This window comes from Eutrigla gurnardus (genome assembly GCF_963514095.1).
Source record: "Eutrigla gurnardus genome assembly, chromosome: 3".
Lineage (NCBI taxonomy): Eukaryota > Metazoa > Chordata > Actinopteri > Perciformes > Triglidae > Eutrigla > Eutrigla gurnardus.
Genome location: NC_139917.1, coordinates 12,990,037 through 13,007,173, shown reverse-complemented (window position 1 = coordinate 13,007,173; position 17,137 = coordinate 12,990,037). Strand labels below are relative to the sequence as shown.

The window sequence follows — 17,137 nt, the reverse complement described above, 5'->3', positions numbered from 1 at the left end:
GCACAAACACGTCCACGTGCAAGCATTAACGCACGCACGCACACACGCGCACCCGCAAGGCCACTTACACACACCATGCAATCTCCACCCGTCCCTGCAGGGCCGCGCCCCCCTCTCTGGCATCTGTTAGCAAGTTCCACTTTACTAAACTTTCCCGCCCCCGCCTCCCTCTCCCTCTCTCTCCCTCTCTCTGCGTCCCCCCTCACCCTCTTTTATGTTGCATTCATTTCCTCTGGGAGACAAGATAGCTATGGAGGCAGGTGACATTAAATGTTGTGCGTAATACCAGCGCAGGCTTTCCTCTCTTTTGATTAGCTTATGAAGACGCGGAAGTCGATTCTGAAGTGTATTTCTTGTCCAGTGTCCTTTCAGCAACTTGCAAACGTGCGTTTGTGAGAGTTTCTCCAAGCGCCTCTCCTCCAATGCGGGTATACACCTGTTACGCACGGCGCTCTTTACGCATTACGCACGTTCTGACAGACAGCGGAGGGTTACACCTTCAACCTCGCCGCTCCGCTGTTGGAGAGCGCGAGTCTTCTCCTGCACGTGCAAAGTGTTTGTTACAAAACGGATAGTTCCGGTCCTCAGCTCCGCACACACACACACACACACACACACACACACACACACACACACACACACACACACACACACACACACACACACACACACACACCTGTGAACGTATAACATTTCATTTCAATAAATTTGCCAACTGAAAATTTCCACTCATACTGATACTCACCGTTTTGTTTAGTTCTCAAGTTGAACTTTTTTTCTCTCTCTGGTGGAACAATGACATTCAAGGTTTCCTGAACATGTGTGCTTTCTTTGGCTCTTCCGTTTTCTTCAAAGCGAAAATCTGAAGAGTTTTACAGACAGTTTAGACCTTATGCTCCACTTAGTTCCAGACTGTTTGCACCGTTAACCCAGGGCCTCATCGGCCTTATAATAAGCCCCAAAACACGACCGGTGAGCCCCTAAAAAAATGAAAAAACAACCCTTTCATATCTCTCATGTTCACACCTCTTTTACACAAACAAAAAATAAAATACATTCAATAAATAATAATTTCACCCATTCGGTGAAATTATTCTAAAATAACAGGCGATTAAAAACGTATCGACATGAATGTGAATATTTGATCCCAGCTAAAGACAAGAGCCGAAGTATCTCTTTGAGATTATAATAGGATAGTTTGATTTCCATTACATTTAAACTGAGGGAGAGGAGCTTGACCCGGAAGTCAGAGGTCTCTCTGTCAGATAATACACCAAAAGATATGTATTTTTTCTACTGTGTGATAACAGGTTCATCATCCAGATGTTAACACACGAGATGGACGCAAGAGAAATTACGTGTAGGATATTTGGGTCAACTGGAGTGTGTTGGGATGAAGGAAGCTGTCCTTCACCTCAGCGTGTCATCTCTCCAATAAGATGAATACACGTGAAAGATGCCGCCACATGGGGGGGTTCAAACTAGGGTTTCTGTTGTCGTGTGCTGTAAAGCTTCTCCTTCCTGCCGCTTCGTCGCTGTCCTCCAGACAGCTGCAGGTCTCGGGGTTCACGCGCAGCCCCGAGACAATTGAGTGCGGAACAAGGCGCGAGACAGCGACCCATTTTGCTCCGCTTGTCGCCTCGCGCTGAGGCGCGTACGACCCCGACCTTCGGCTCGCGCCCATAACATCAAAACACAAAATACTATGTTTCTGCGTGATGGCGGGAAGCAAACAGGAGGTCTAGCTCTGACCTTCAGACGGAGAAACAGCGTCGATGACTCCATTATTAATATTAATAGACTGTTATCATGTATGGTTCAAGGTAAAGTGCAGACACGTATCTGTTGGCATCAAGTGGCTTGGTTTATTATTATGGGCTGTTTTCAAAGTTAGAGCCCCGACTAAATCCAACTCTCTCTCTCTCTCTCTCTCTCTCTCTCTCTCTCTCTCTCTCTCTCTCTCTCTCTCTCTCTCTCTCTCATGGAAAGGATCTCGTATCCTCGGCATACTTGCCTCACTCTTATCTTTTTCGACAGGCCCAAAAGTTGAATCTGTATGCATGACCATGGCAGCGGATTATTCAGTGCATTTCCTAAGAGCGTGAGCTCAAAGAAAGGGCTGCAATTATCTGCCATTGAGCTATTTGAAGAAACCTGGTTGTTGTATATGACAATCTGCAAGTTTGAATTCTGGTTATTTTGTTGCCAATCAATAACGAGAGACAGGAAGAATACATAAAAATAAAATAAAAATATTAATAAAAATGATCCAGTTTGAGGGAAATAAAATGCATAAAGTAAATTGAGCTTTGTAACATGCAATACAATACAATGTTAATGTATAATAATACATAATAGTGTAAATTGTATTATAAAATATTATACACTTTTTTTACATCAGCATCACGAAATGTCGAAATATAACACAGTTGTAAATCTTATGATTACTCATGGATAGTGTACTATTGTTATTGTTATTTGTATTATTATTAATAATGTGCATATTATGTATTAATGTGTAATATTATCATTATTATTGCTGTTGTTATCAATATTAATATTGTTTATATTAATATTATTCATTAATATGTCACATTATATGTATTTTATATATATTCAGTAATACATCAATATATAGCCTACATTAGTTGCTCATTTTGAGAGACCATAGGCCGGATTGTATTTGGACTGGTTATTTAATATATATATATAAATACTTTACCCAAATTTACAATGGCTTCATAATCCTTCTAGTCTGTGTTTTTATTATTTGTATGCCTTGAATAGTTGTTCTGACCTCCTTTCACGTGTCTCGTGCAGCCTCAGGGAGGTGTCGCTCCCCGTGGCTTTCTCCACTCCCCCTCAAAGAATTCGCCATCGTTTAGATATTAATCATCACTTGTTTGTTTTTCAGCCCCGTGCTAATTAATGTAATGAATATGAGGGGGGGCACAGTTGGATCGGTGACCCGCGCTCTGACCGAGCGGAACCGGAAAGAATCGCATTAAAGCGCGCGAGAGAAGAACTAAAGGGACGATTAGAACAATAAGTAAACACGTAAACACAGGAGGAGCTGCTCGCTGTCTCTCTGGGACTCTTTGGCTCTCAGCGCACAGGGAAAGACTCTTTAAAGGCCCGACACAATGACTTCAGGCACTGAATAGTTACATCTGCATGGCTGTTTTCTGGAGCTCATGCAGAAATATTCACAGCTTTTACTTCCAGTAAAAATCATCTAAAATCTTTACTGTACTGAACAGGTAAAAGTACTATCAATAAAGCTTCTCATTATGCAGAATGACCCCTGTGTATTTAATATATCATTACGCTTTCTAATATTAAAGACTATATTATTGGATTATTAATTAGAAGCAGCATGTAATGTTGCAGCATGCTAATGTGGACTTGATTCTGACTGTTTCACACTGCTGGTTTATTTCTATAACAATGTTTCCTTTTTTAGCTCGTAGTATGTGTTGCATGCAAACCAATTTTCTGTAAAGGAAGCGTAACTGTCAGATAAAAGTTCTCTATTATCTCTGAGTCCTAGTGGAGCAGAAGTAGCAGAAAACTCAGATGCTCACGTAAAGTGAAGTAAAAGTACCTCAAAATTGTACTGAAGGGCTAATCTGTACTGCATTGATTTATTTAAACACCTGATATAGTGTCCATTCTCCTTTATAAGTTCATCTTAATTCTATCATTTTATTTAAAAGCCAACCTCATTTATATATTTGGTAGCATTTTACCCCCCAAAAAGCTTGCTTTGTGACATGATTGGATATAAATGTATTATATCTATTTTTTTTAAATATAATTTCCAGTAATCCTGCTGCCCATTACCCAAATGTTCCCACAGCTTTGCTTTAAATGGAGGGAGACTATTTGCCCATAAACATTAGAATAATTTACTTTTTTTTAAATCAACCAAGACTCACCAATATTCCCACTCTTTACCTTTTTCTATTTTATTGTTATTTTATTGCATTTGTTGCTATCATGTCTGCTTCACATTCTGTGCTATAAATGATTTAATTGTGAAGCTTCTTTGTGAAATTAATCTTAAAACATATGAATAACAACATCTTAATGTTCCTTAGTCTCATACTTGCTGCAAAATGCACGGCTCAAACCATACTCGTGCCATAACACCACATTTTACCAAACTTCGTTTCTGTCCACTAAGACAGAGAAACCTACAGTCAAACACTTTGATAACAACTTGTGTGTCCTCGTCCCGTTTCCAACGCCTTCCCCAAAACGCTGAGAGCCGCGGCGCTGAGTGAGCTTACCTCGACATCCCAGGGATTTCATTCACAGTGGCCCTTCACTGGTGACACAGGGCTCCGGTTTTGTGGCCGGGCTGCCCGGGTGTTGCTGGGACTATAGAGGCTCGAGGGGGGCTTAAGGGCTGCAGGGCGGATTGAGAAATGGGACACATTATTTGTCCATGAAACATTATGTGACACAACATGACACCATGCCATTTGTATGTAAAGGTAAACATTTCAGCGTGACGATTCGACAAGAGGGGACAAGGCTCCTGTCAATGTGGTTTTATACTCGCAGCTGAGAGAGAGAGACAGAGAGAGAGAGAGAGAGAGGTGTCGTGGGCATCTTGTGGCCATGTGGAGTGTGTGTGTGGAACTGTGCGTGTGTGAGTGTGTGTGTGAGTGTATAGAGCTTCTGTTCACAAATGTAATCCCCATAGACACAAGTCACTTGGTCCGGTCTGAAAAGGTGTTGTCAGGCTTGTTCTCTTGTTCTAGTCTTTTCCTGCTGAAAGCACCGGCAGACTGTTGATCACAGTGTGTGTGTGTGTGTGTGTGTGTGTGTGTGTGTGTGTGTGTGTGTGTGTGTGTGTGTGTGTGAGACAGAGAGAGAGAGAGAGGATCTCACCTGTACTGGCAATTCATTTAACTTGCTAAAAAGTGTGACTGTCAGACACAACCAGCAGGGGCCAACAACAGATTTTAAGCACCAGTCTTCAATCTACTGACCACAAAGAGCACCGACCCCCGGGGGCATCTGTTTCCCGGGGCTCCGGGACGATGGTTCCCAAATATTTTGGCATGTGGCCCCTTAAAATGAGGCCCGTCTAGTTGTGAGCCCCTCATCACAGGTGGAAGTGGCCTCTTTGTGGACACGAGTTGAGAGCAGCTCACGCAGGGAGGGATTTTTCCTCCGAGTGTGTTTCATTTGAAGTTGGGCAATATGATGACATACTGTCAGACAAGCTTTTTAACTATCCAGCCTAGTGCCGCAAATCATGATTGTCAATGGTAGTATTGGATTTCCATGTGATTTATACATGTGACAAAGGATTTGTCAGGTTGATCTGATTATTTTATCCATTAACAGTTTCACTTTTTTTAAATCAGAAAATACACTATATCACAACAATATATTTGTGATATGAAATGACATCATGATTGAACATTTTTTTAATAGTTCCCACAAGCCTGAAATAACCACTATGTGTAACAAGGAGAAGAAAAGATGCAAGGTCATTTCCTTTCAGCTCTGTGTTGTATACTATCTAATAAAGTCAAAACAAATAAAGAAATCAACGGCAGCATGAGAATCCTACAGTTTATCCAACAAAGTCAGTGTCAAAGCTAGTGGTGTTGAAGGAATGTTGCGGATGCTTCAGAGGGACGGCTCGCTAAACTGCCAATATTTGGAAATTACTTAGAAACCAAAGAAATATTCTGTTCCATGGCTCGGAAGTTGGAGCTCTGCCGCTGTCACGAGTCACCATTCCCCTCCGGCTGGGTTTTATCACTTGTTTCTTCCTGCCTGTGAGCTTTGCGACTGATTAGTACATGCTCTACTTGGCATATTAACTCCAGAATCGACTGAATCCCTCTAATACACCACCAGTTTCTTATCCTGCAAGGCTATTTGATGCTTTATTAATTACTGGTAATATCACACCAATGTTAACACGATGGAAAAAATCCAACTTTCACTGTACTGATGCAACAGAGTCTGTGTGTTGCAGTGAGAGAGAAACGCCAGCGACGGGGCTTCAGGTCTGCTGTACATCCGGTGGATGTGAATGAGTCCGGCACAGAGGGCCCCATATGGGTGATGCATGGGAGCCATTTTTGTTCAGAAGCGCTGATCCAGGGCGAGTCTTTTTTTTTTTAAGGGAATTCCTCCTGCCTGGCTGCTTTGATACAGACTGGCTGGTTGTATTTACATACATACAGTAACAAGGAAGCCTGCACCAAGAGCAGAAGAGGAAGACGATTTTTTTTCCTTCCCAACATATCTGGCGCCACAGAACTGAAACCAGCTGATGCAACCAGTTACGGTTTGAGTCTGCATCCGAGCAGATGTCAGCCATCCAAATTATTTCTAGGGCTGCAGCTATTCATTTTGTTTTTGATAAATCTATTAATCTGTAATAACAATAAAAATGCACATCACACGTTCCTAAAACATGGTGTCTTAAAATGTATTTTTTCTTGAGTCTGTCCAACAGTCCTAAAGCTCAATGAACAAAGAAAAACAGAAAAAAATCCCATTCACATTCTGTTGCTCAACTAATTGATCAATTGACTAATTGTTTCAGTTGCACTTATTTCCTAAACATCTGTGTTTTGTCATCTGCTCTTAGTTTCTCTAAAATCCTCTGGCGTGTGCCTCATCAAACAGACTGAATCGAAGCAATGGCGGTACATTTGTACTAAATGACCATCAGTTGCGGAATATTGCCAATGCACCGGAGCAGCTGACGAGAACCCCGTTCTGATAAACCACTGCATCCAAAGAGTTGGCCGCAGCGCCTGGCGCCAAATGAAAGAAGAAGCCCCCATGGTACATACAAATGCCATCAAATGAGAGCAATGACATGCTTCTTTTAACTCCTTCTCCTCAATAAAGATCATTCACCAGGCAGAACCGTCCCTCTGGAATGTGTGATTGGAAATCAGGCGACTTTAAATCCCTGTCCAGGACACTCCATCCATCTTCAACACGCCAGTGGTCTGGACGCTCCGAGATGAACCGCTGAACCAGATGCCTCCATTCAGTCGCTCCCCTCTACCTTTTTTAAAATAATAATAGTAAACACCGTCAAATGCATGGAACCCAAAATCAGGGAGCCACATCACAATTTCACTGAGGCAGTGAGGCATCCCGAACCTGCATCCAATTTAGCGAGATATGGGAGGAAGAGGAGGCAGAGGGCCCCCATATGCACTTCCCAAAAACAAAACAGATGCAGGATATTAAGTGTGTGTGTGTGTGTCAAATGTATACATGGGCTCAAAGAGGTGATAGTGTTGAGACACGAGGTGCAGCCTAACCTTTGGAAGGAAACAATCCAACTCTGTGATGGCCTTTCCTGTGTTGACACGCATGGAGAAACCTCTGGAATCAGATGGCATTCACCCTCTGATTCCCTATCATAACGCCATTCACTCACCATTATCACGATGGCGATGCCTATAGTTGGATATAAAGAGTTCACAATTATTCTCATGATATGGCAAGGGAGGAAAAGATGGATGTTAGTGCTCATGAGAGCCAGGTTGGCATAATTCTGCTGTACAATACGTGTTCTAAATATGACTGATGGTAATAGTCAGTCTGTTGAATTACATTTACATATAGATTTACATTCCCATCAACATGTAATAATGGCACAGGCCTGAAGGTCCATAGGAGTCACTCACACATGCATGCACACGCCCAGTGTGCACATGCTCATATTCTGACATTTCCTAGCTAATATTTGTGCCTTATTGAGGAAGGTGAAGACGCCCAGCATCCATCAGAATGACAATAGTCCATGTAGTGAAAAACAGTGTCGGGCCCTGCTGGATCTTTTGTCTGCAGAATGAGATATGATGCCTAGTAAAGCAGCCCAGTTTACAATTCCACATCAACTTGAATAATGACATTTTATAATCAGAGTACATGTGTCTCAATAATGTAGTCTTGGGGTATTTTCCGAGCACATAGAACGTGTGCAACCATAAGTTGATAATAAATTCCATAAATGTAGGGTTTGGAGTGCATTTTATTAGATCGTGGCAGGGCTGAAAGGAAAGGTGACACGACAACGACAAAAATAGATTGTACAACATTTTCATCATAGAAAATCAAATTAGCTGATGATGCCACGAGGTGTTGTGACCTCCACATCCTCTGGTCCAGACAAATAGGTCCACATGAATCTTTGATCATTTTATGGGGTCAATGGGTAAAATACCTGTACAATGTTACTTGTAACTCATCACAGCAAAAAATATATGCTCCTTTTATGAAATCACAATAGGGGATAAAATCAAAACCAGATGTACACTCTATGATGAAACACTCTAAGTCTCTAACTCTCACCTTACCAACACCCACTCGTTTAATGTATTGCTGACGCTTTGTGGACGCCGCTACCAGCCACGGCAGTGTCGGAGCACAGTCCCCTGACTGCCTCAGCAGGACGCAGTGAAACGTTACGGTCGGCCAACACTTTTTCCTCTGACAAACCCGGAAGTTGTTTGTCTGTCTCCCTCTGACTGGAAGAGCAACTCCGACTCTAGTAACCCCTCCGATTTGTTGGGATAAAAAGGTGAGCTCGTGCTTACTGATATAACATATGAAACAAGCACAGTGCTGGCTTTGACTATGGAGACTTGATTTGCATGTATTTGTTTGATTTGATGTTTGTGAGTGAAATGCGTCCTTGTTTACATCCGACCGGCTGCTCTGCCGCTTACACACACGTGGACAGACTGGGGGGACACATGGTAACATGTCGACATGTGGAAATAATTAGTAATATTCACTTCTTGGCGACCGTTTTTTTCTGTGTGCCTCTGTGTTTTGTGGCCAGATAGTTTGTCAGCCATTAAGAGTAGCTCCCCGCAGACCTAACTCGTAGCGCAGTCCGCCTGCTAGCCCGTTAGCATTTAGCTAGCCGGGGCTACAACCAGGCTAACTCCAGTCAGAGTGCACTTATACAACTGATATGTCCGCTGTCATTCTAGTGTAAGTTAATTAGTCGAGGGATGTGTGCTCAGGACCTCATCCTGTTACTGTACAACTAAATCCCATGGCAACCAACACCGTCAGATCAGTACATTTATCAATAAACGTACTGCCTAAACACCAGTGATGCTTTGATTTCATTATCATCACACACCATACATGTCCAATTATTCAAACGGAGGTCCTTAACTGATATACAAGTAGCTCCTACGTAGCTAGTTAAATTGTGGAATTATACTTTGAGGCATATACATTAGCCTGAAGGTAAAAGTCAAGTAAATATGTTTTCAAATTCATTTAAAAGTACTGACAACATTTTGTACTTTCATCAAAAGTAAAAGTACTCATTATGCAGAACACCATCTGTTTGATTCTTATATACTGGATCAGTATTATTGATGTAGTTGGCTAAGCAGGAACTAATTGTTGCAGTTATATTTGCATTTAGGTAGTTTAATCTATTACAATGCATCATGTTTTAAAAAGAGGATCACATGTTTTCCTTGTAAAATCTACAGAACATGTATAGCTGTGAAATAACTTGAGTGGATTAAAATGTATAAATTCTCCCTCTGACATGTAGTGAAATAGAAATATAGGGTAGCATAATGTTGTAATACACTGATTAGAGCCAAAAAGACCTATAGCTATATTGTGAATTTCTCCACGTACCAGCAGGCTTTTTCACAGCAGGCACTTTGACTTGTCCTCAGATAATGTCACGTTACATTCCATCCTAAAAATATACGCTCCGTCTCCCATTCACTTCTGTTAAAGCCTGAACGACGGACAATTCAAGGACACGTTTCCTCTCTCAGCGCAATCTTTGCAGTTGCCTTGAATGGTAGGTTGATGTGATCATACCGCTTCGTAGGAAAAGCACAGGGGTTGCTAATCACATTAACGATGGCTCTGACTAATTCAGCTAATATTTTCTGCGATGGTGTGAGTCGTCCCACCTTCAGAGGTTCAACAAAGTTAACGGGAAAGTCAGGGAGATGTCTATCAAGTAGAGTCCCTATATCCCACACAGTGCAGAGCTTTAATTAGACAGATAAAGGGAACACACCTGTGTTTCCGGACCGTGACTGTGCTGGGGCTTTACATTCCACCACTGTAAAACACAGTCGGTCATTTGTCCCACTCCAGGCCTCTGTGCATTGCTGAAACTTAAAAACTGTCGCTCTCCCTCGCCAGTCCCTTTAATCCCCGGCGGCCGGCTTGTGACCGCGTAGCGTGGCGTTTTTCTGCGGTGTGTGCGGTCTGGGAGCCAATCATCTCCAGCCATCATGGCACAGACACGCAGGACTGGACAGAGCAATGGGCCGGTGACCCTCCCCCCCCCCCCCCCCTCTCTTTCTGTGTGTGAGAGAAAGAGAGAGTCAGACAGATAGAAAATTAGCAACACTGTGTGTGTTTTTAAAGAGTGCAGTAAGAAGATAATTTCACAGTTTCCAACATAATCATTTAAAGTGGGCCACAGATTTTGTATTGTTAAAGAGTTTGTTGTTAATATTATTGCTTAACAGGTGAAAAAAACGGATCCGAGCTGTTTCTTTCCACCAAACTCTGATAAAACAGTAAAAAAAAAAAAAATCAGGAGTGCAGCTGATCCATGCTCTCTCAGCTTTGTTAACAAGCCCCAATGGATTTCCGAACAAGACCAAAGTCTGTGCCCTTCCTGTGATTGACGCTGGCCTGTGTTCACTTATTCCTCGCTTCTGTAGATAATAGTTGATATAACTGTGTACACGAGGGTAGTTTAGAGAGGAAATAATTGACAATTTTGATAATAATGTACCAGTTGGAAATCCTGAATTGGAAATGGTGAATAAAATACATTAAGAGAGTGGTGTATGTGCATTTGATGTACACAGATTTGAAATGGGGAAAATAAAGATAAAAAAAATAATCATTAGTTGCAGTTGGTTTGACAATAGGGATGGGATAATATTGGATTTTATCATGAATCGTGATTAAAAAACACTCATAATAAGTTGATTGTGGTGCATTTCCATTATCAGGATACTCGTAAATATCATCCAGACGGACTTGAAAAAGGTGTCTAGCTCACTATCATGCTGGATAAGTGGAAAATAGAGCCTGATTAAAAAAACACAGAATACAAAAATATGATTCATGATCATCCTTTTTAAAAGTGTATTGGTTGCTTTTCACTAAAAAGGACGTTCACTAGAAAAAATGTGTACGCTATGACACAATGAAAATATTTGTTTCTTAACATGATGTAAAGTAATACCAGTACGTGCCATTTTAAAAGTTTAAGCATATTTTGATGATTATCGTAATCATATTGTGAAAAGCAATAATTTCAGCCAGGACATATTTTCGCATCCCCCTATGTCTACTTGACAATAATGTTAATTTTGCATGGTTAAAGGAAAACCAGGTTTGGTCCGAAGTACAATTTCTATACAGTATGGAACTATTTGCACTGGACTGGTATTACCTGGAGACCTCTGGTAATTTGCAATTATTGTGTCTGCAAATCTGTCATTTCATCTGTCAATTTGTCAAGGAAAAATCCCACTGCAAATGAACCATCGTGTGATATTAGTCCTGTGAATCTCTGAGATTTGGGGTTTATATTTTTTCTGCCACATTCCCGGTCAAGAATTACAGAGAAATGAATGTTTCGATGGCGTTTTGGGGGGACATTCAGGAGGCTAATCCTGCTGCAGGACTGATTGGCATTAGCACCACCAGAGCAAGAGGTCTTTGTGAGTTTTATGTAAACATAAATAGATGTATAGAATAATTTTTGTGATATTGAATATAAATATCATAATATAATGTTTTGATGTTGCTCAGAGCCTTGATATCACAAGGATAATGTCAGTACATTTGAGGAAAATGCAGACTTTACTCGTCCTGGATGAATGTACCACGTGAATCACAGATGTGAGGGGTTAATTTCTAAATCACATGAGGTCCCCTGGTAATACTAGACCTGTGCCAACAGGGCTTTTAGCATTATTACACATTTATTTTCTTGTCATGCTTGTAGTAACTTCTCTTGGTTTTGTGTGTTTTTATCCCTGCAGTCTGCTTCAGCAGCACAGTCTCCCCAGGTGTGAGTGTTGCTAAGGTGTGTGCATGTGTGTGTGGATTGAGTGTTTTCGGGGTGATGTACTGTACGTACCAGGATCGGAGGGAGTTGGAGGATGATCTCTATCAAGAGGATGAGGGGGACTCTGACGGGTCAGAGGCCAACAGCGAGCTGGAGTTCCACCTCTACAGCCAGCTCCACTACTCTTCCAATGCCGGGCAGATCATGGAGCAGCAGGACAGAGGAGAGGAGGTGGAGGGCCAGGACCGCCAGCAGCTTGAGGTACCTCAGAAGGCTGGTGATGATGACGGAGAACAGGAACAAACTGGAGAAAGTAGACCTCCGTCGCCTGATTTGAGCAAGTTGCTGCAGCACCTGAAGAAGAAGAAGAAAAGAGAGAAAGTTGCTAAACAGAGGACGGAGAACAGTAACCCTAAAGGTCAGAGGTCGTCGTCATCCTATTTTGAAGAGGTCATCGTGATCGACTCCAGCCCTGACGTCATCTCCATCTCAGAGGATGACACTGCAGATGGTGATGATGATGATGATGATGATGATGATGAAGGGGTCTGTGCCTTAAAGGGCCGAAGCTTCAACCGGATGCAGACTTCCACCCCGGCCCAACAGGTAGAGAGCAAAGAGTGAGAGATGCTGTTGCTGCTTTTGTGTAGTAGAAATTGATTGTCGCTAAGCCCCACCCCCCTAAGTTACTGTTGTTACCCTTGTCAAACTCTCCACCCTCTCACTGCTTATATGGAGTTTACATTAGACTGGCAATAGATAACTGAGCGGTAATGTTGTTGATGCTGCTGTTGCAAAAACAATCTCTTTTTCCTTTCTTCAGAGCTGAGCAATAACCGTTAGTAACAAGGCTACCAGCCTGGCTACTGTCCAAGGCAACAAACAACCGATCTCAGTGCGATTATTCGTAGCAAGTAGCCATGGGCGATTCTAGTCATGATTATCCCGGCTAAAATATTTGCAATTCATGATATTATGCCGATAATCATGAAAATATGCTTAAAATTCTTAAAATGGCGCTAATATATATACTGAAACAAACATTTTTTTTGGTGAACATCCTTTGTCGGGAAAAACTAAATCAAATAATCCTAAATAAGATAAGGTCATAAGGTCTCCCTGCATAAATTATTTTTGTATCCTGTGTTCTTTAAATCAGGCTCTATTTTTCACTTTTCTAACATGATAGTGAGCTAGACACCTTTTTCAAGCCACTTGTTACGTTATTCACGATTATCCCCATAATTAATATTAACTCGGGTCAACTGAGTTGAGTGAGTGTTTTTTATCCCGATCTCTGATTAAATCCTATATCTATATCCAGCCCTACTATCAAGTTTTAATATGTAAGCAGGTATCTCACTTACTCAGTAGAAAGAACGTTTTCTTCCTCCTCCGTCTGAGTAGAGTTTCCAAAGTCAACGTTATCGCTACTCCAGTTCTTCCACCGTACACCATTTCTGCTACCTGGGTATAGCTACTGTATCGGGATGTTATTAGTTAACTGTGTTAACCGACAATAAGGATTTAGCTATTATTGGTGTCAGTTAAACGGTTAGAAGAAATTACTAATTTTAAAAAGCTGTAATTGATAATTTGGTTTGAGTACTGCCAGCCCTGTTGAATCTAAACATCAATATAACAGAATAGGGGTGTGAATCTTTGGCTTCCATTCGATTAACGATACAGTAGTTGGCAAAAAAATGTTTGTAACGATTCGATTCAATTCTGTAAACCACGATTCGATTCAGTAATTTTGTCACCAAAATTCTATATCCATGAAATAAACCTGCAATGATGCGAGTGAGACTATCTGTATTCTTCTAAAAGGGGAAAAAAATAACATATTTATTCTAGAAAAAAGTAGTCCTACATAATATTTTATGCTGAATACAAAAATGTAATTAAACATTGCACGGTTATTTTGAACATTTTTCAATAGACTACATGCTGGCAGGGGAGAGTGTGTCTTAAACGTATTAAAACATTAATCATAAGTAAGAATCACGATTCATCCGATTAAATGCATAACGATTCATTCTATTTATTTATTGTAGCAGATTGATTTAGTTGAATCTATAGGACTGACTATCGATTCATTGATTAATCGAGTGAATCGTTACACCTCTATAACAGAACCTTTCCAGCAATGTAAAGTTGGCTTAAAGGTGATCAAAAGAAACTCCAGAAGAGGTAAAAATGCAAGTTATTGAAATGTATCGATGTGGAAAAGTTACAAAGCCGTTTCTCAGGTGAAAACCGCTGCTAACCAGGAGGATGTTGTCGTCGTCTGATATTCAAATTAGTTTGAAGATCTGGAAGACTTAAGTGTGACAAATAAGCAAAAATAGAAGAAATCAAGCAAAAGAAAATACTTTTTTTTATGGGACTGCACTATGTGCTAGTCTTGAAATGGGAAATGGACACTTTTGCTCTTGTGCTTTTGGTAGTAGAAAGGCCAAAAAGAAGACACCAACCCACAACTCTTCAGTACGGCTGTTACTATAACTGTAAGCACATGGCTTCAACATGTGAGCCATCCAAAGCTGGTCTGTCCTTGTGTTTCTTCTTTACAACCAATACTGCTTTCACGAAAAGATTCACACTGTTATGATTTCTGATCACTCACGTCATCAGACAAATCAAGATGTTTGAATGATGGAAGAAATGCTCTTGTGAGAGACGCAAAGGCGATACAACCCTATATCCATAGATTTAATCACCTTGAACGACAGACTTTAGTGGATTTAAGGCATCCATCTTGGATTGCCTTTTCGGGCACTTCATATTTGAAGACCATATGTCTTTAACGTGATGTTTCCCACTCATTTTGTTTTGACTAAATTCACAGGACTGTTTGCTGTCCACTGGCCAGTTTCAGCCGGCTGATTGATTTCTGTTGAGCTGCAGCAATCAGTGAAGCATGTAGCAATGCGAGTAAATGACTTGCTGCTGGAGCGGAGCATTGTGCAGAAGTTTAACTCCAGCTGAATTTTTTTTTTTCGATGCTGGCAAAGAAATGAGGCGATGATGTTTAACAAACATATTTCACATGGAAAGAAAGTGTTTTCTCGATGTGTTGGATGCATAATGTTGCAACTGAAAGCTATGTATTGAAACCTTCAATATGGTTGTTGTCTGGTCATCCAGGGAAGCCAGAAAAGAAGTCCCAGTGTGCCGGTGACTGTGGTCTCCAGCAGCTCAGAGTCTGATTCAGAAGAGTCGCACTCAAAGACCAGCTCTGAGTCTTCGGATTCCTCAGATTCGGATGGTCTGGAGAACTGGATGATGCTGGGTCCAGGGCAGCAGGAAGGAGACCAGTCCATCTCACTCAACCTGGAGGGAGGGTCCGACAGCAACGAAGGTGCGTCTCTGTTCACGTGCGGCCTCATCAATGTGCGTGTGCTGCTTCTACTGCGTTGTTCTTTTTGTGGTTTGTGTTTTTTGTGCGTTTGAATGTGAATGAGAACGGATGCAGTGAGTAATTTTGATCGGCCCAGCTCATTCAGAACACATAGCCTACCTGCAGCACGTTGATAAGGAGCGTGCACGGCGGCGGGCTACACTCCGCACGCGTGCATGTTTGTATGTACATATGCAGCATCTGTGTCGGCATGTTTACGAATTTGTAAGCTCTTAGCATTCCTGGCACCGCCTGCCCAGTCGCCCGCTTCTGTGATGCATCTTTAAGTATGTTTGTGTGCATTGTGTATTGATATGTGCGTGAAGGCTTGTGTGGTTGTGAATATTTGTGTTTATAAAATATTCCACTTCTAATCAGCATGCATGCATACATACACGCGCATACCAACAGTCATAACGCTAATGCCAAAAACAAACAATCGGAGAGACAACAACGCGGGTGGGGAGGTCGGGAGAGATGGGAGTAATCAAAAAATGAATAAAAATGTTCCCTTCAAATCTCTTCAGATCTCTACACATTATCTTAACCTGCAGCCTCAGCAACCTCTTCAGCTCTCTCCCCCCTCCGTCTCCCCCCTACCTACCTAACTCTCTCCCATCTCATTCTTTTATCCTATTTTCTCACTATTGTGCTCTCTCTCTCTCCCACTCTCCCTCTTTCTGTGTCTCTCTCACCGTTTCTTCCTCATTTGAATTTCCCTGGGCTGAGGTTTCTGCAAGAGTGCTCACTGCCTCCTCTACACACAACTGGGCTAAAGGAGGGGGTCTGGAGCTGGTGGGAAGGCTGGAGGTTTTGGCCTGGTTTTGGGAGGAACTGAGGATTTTTAGGTCTCTGTCTCTCTTTCTCTCCCTTTCTCTCTCCCTTTCTTTCTTTCTGTCTCTCTCTCTCTCTCTCTCTCTCTCTCTCTCTCTCTCTCTCTCTCTCTCTCTCTCTCGTCTGGCTTCTCCCTGTGATCTTTGGAGCCTGACCTCATGTCTGCACATGGGGGGTCATGGGTGGGGTGTGGACGGGGTCTTAAAGTGGGAGGATTGGGGGGAGGGTTTAGCCCAAAAAAAAGGAATGGAAGGCAAAGAAATTTGAGGGACGAGCCTCAATAGTCTTGAGCTGCGAGATAATTTGATTCTACACAGTGATTCTTAGCAGGGGTGGAATATGTCGTTGAAAGTAGCAAAATATGATTTTCTTATCCTTATGAATCCCCTGAAAGACCAAAACCGACACTCAATCGATTCTGACAAGTATTGCATGATATGTAGCTTGTTTGTCTTTTAAAAACGCATCAATGTGCCACGCTGTTGCACTGGGTGACATTTTAATTAATTACCATGAACATGTAGTTTATTTTCAGTCAGTCCTACATTGTGTGAACAACACTGTTTACAGCTATTTTTTTATTTACTACAGTGGCCAGCTGTTTAATGAGACATTTTTAAAGATTAGGGTAGGGAAGTTAAGCTACATTGAGAGGCAAAGTAACACAGTGTTGATTTTGGTTGTTTTTATGTGATCTATTAACAATAAGAAAAGTATAGAATACACCAGTGGAGAAGTGTTTTATAGCAGAATTGGGACATCAACATTCTGCAAACTTCCAAGTTCTAAATACACCTTTATGAAATAGA

The 17,137-nt window shown here is 41.6% G+C and overlaps 1 protein-coding gene across 1 annotated transcript in view; it reads left to right on the top strand.

Moving 5' to 3' along the window:
- The first annotated feature begins 8,523 nt into the window (after nt 1-8,523).
- zcchc7 (zinc finger, CCHC domain containing 7) overlaps nt 8,524-17,137 on the top strand; it is a 51,627-nt gene continuing 43,013 nt past the window's right edge. Inside the window, exons 1-3 of the mRNA XM_084003629.1 lie at nt 8,524-8,581; nt 12,066-12,697; nt 15,242-15,455. Coding sequence (XP_083859755.1) covers nt 12,149-12,697; nt 15,242-15,455 — 763 coding nt within the window. The 5' untranslated portion in view covers nt 8,524-8,581; nt 12,066-12,148. The remainder of the gene's footprint in view (nt 8,582-12,065; nt 12,698-15,241; nt 15,456-17,137) is intronic.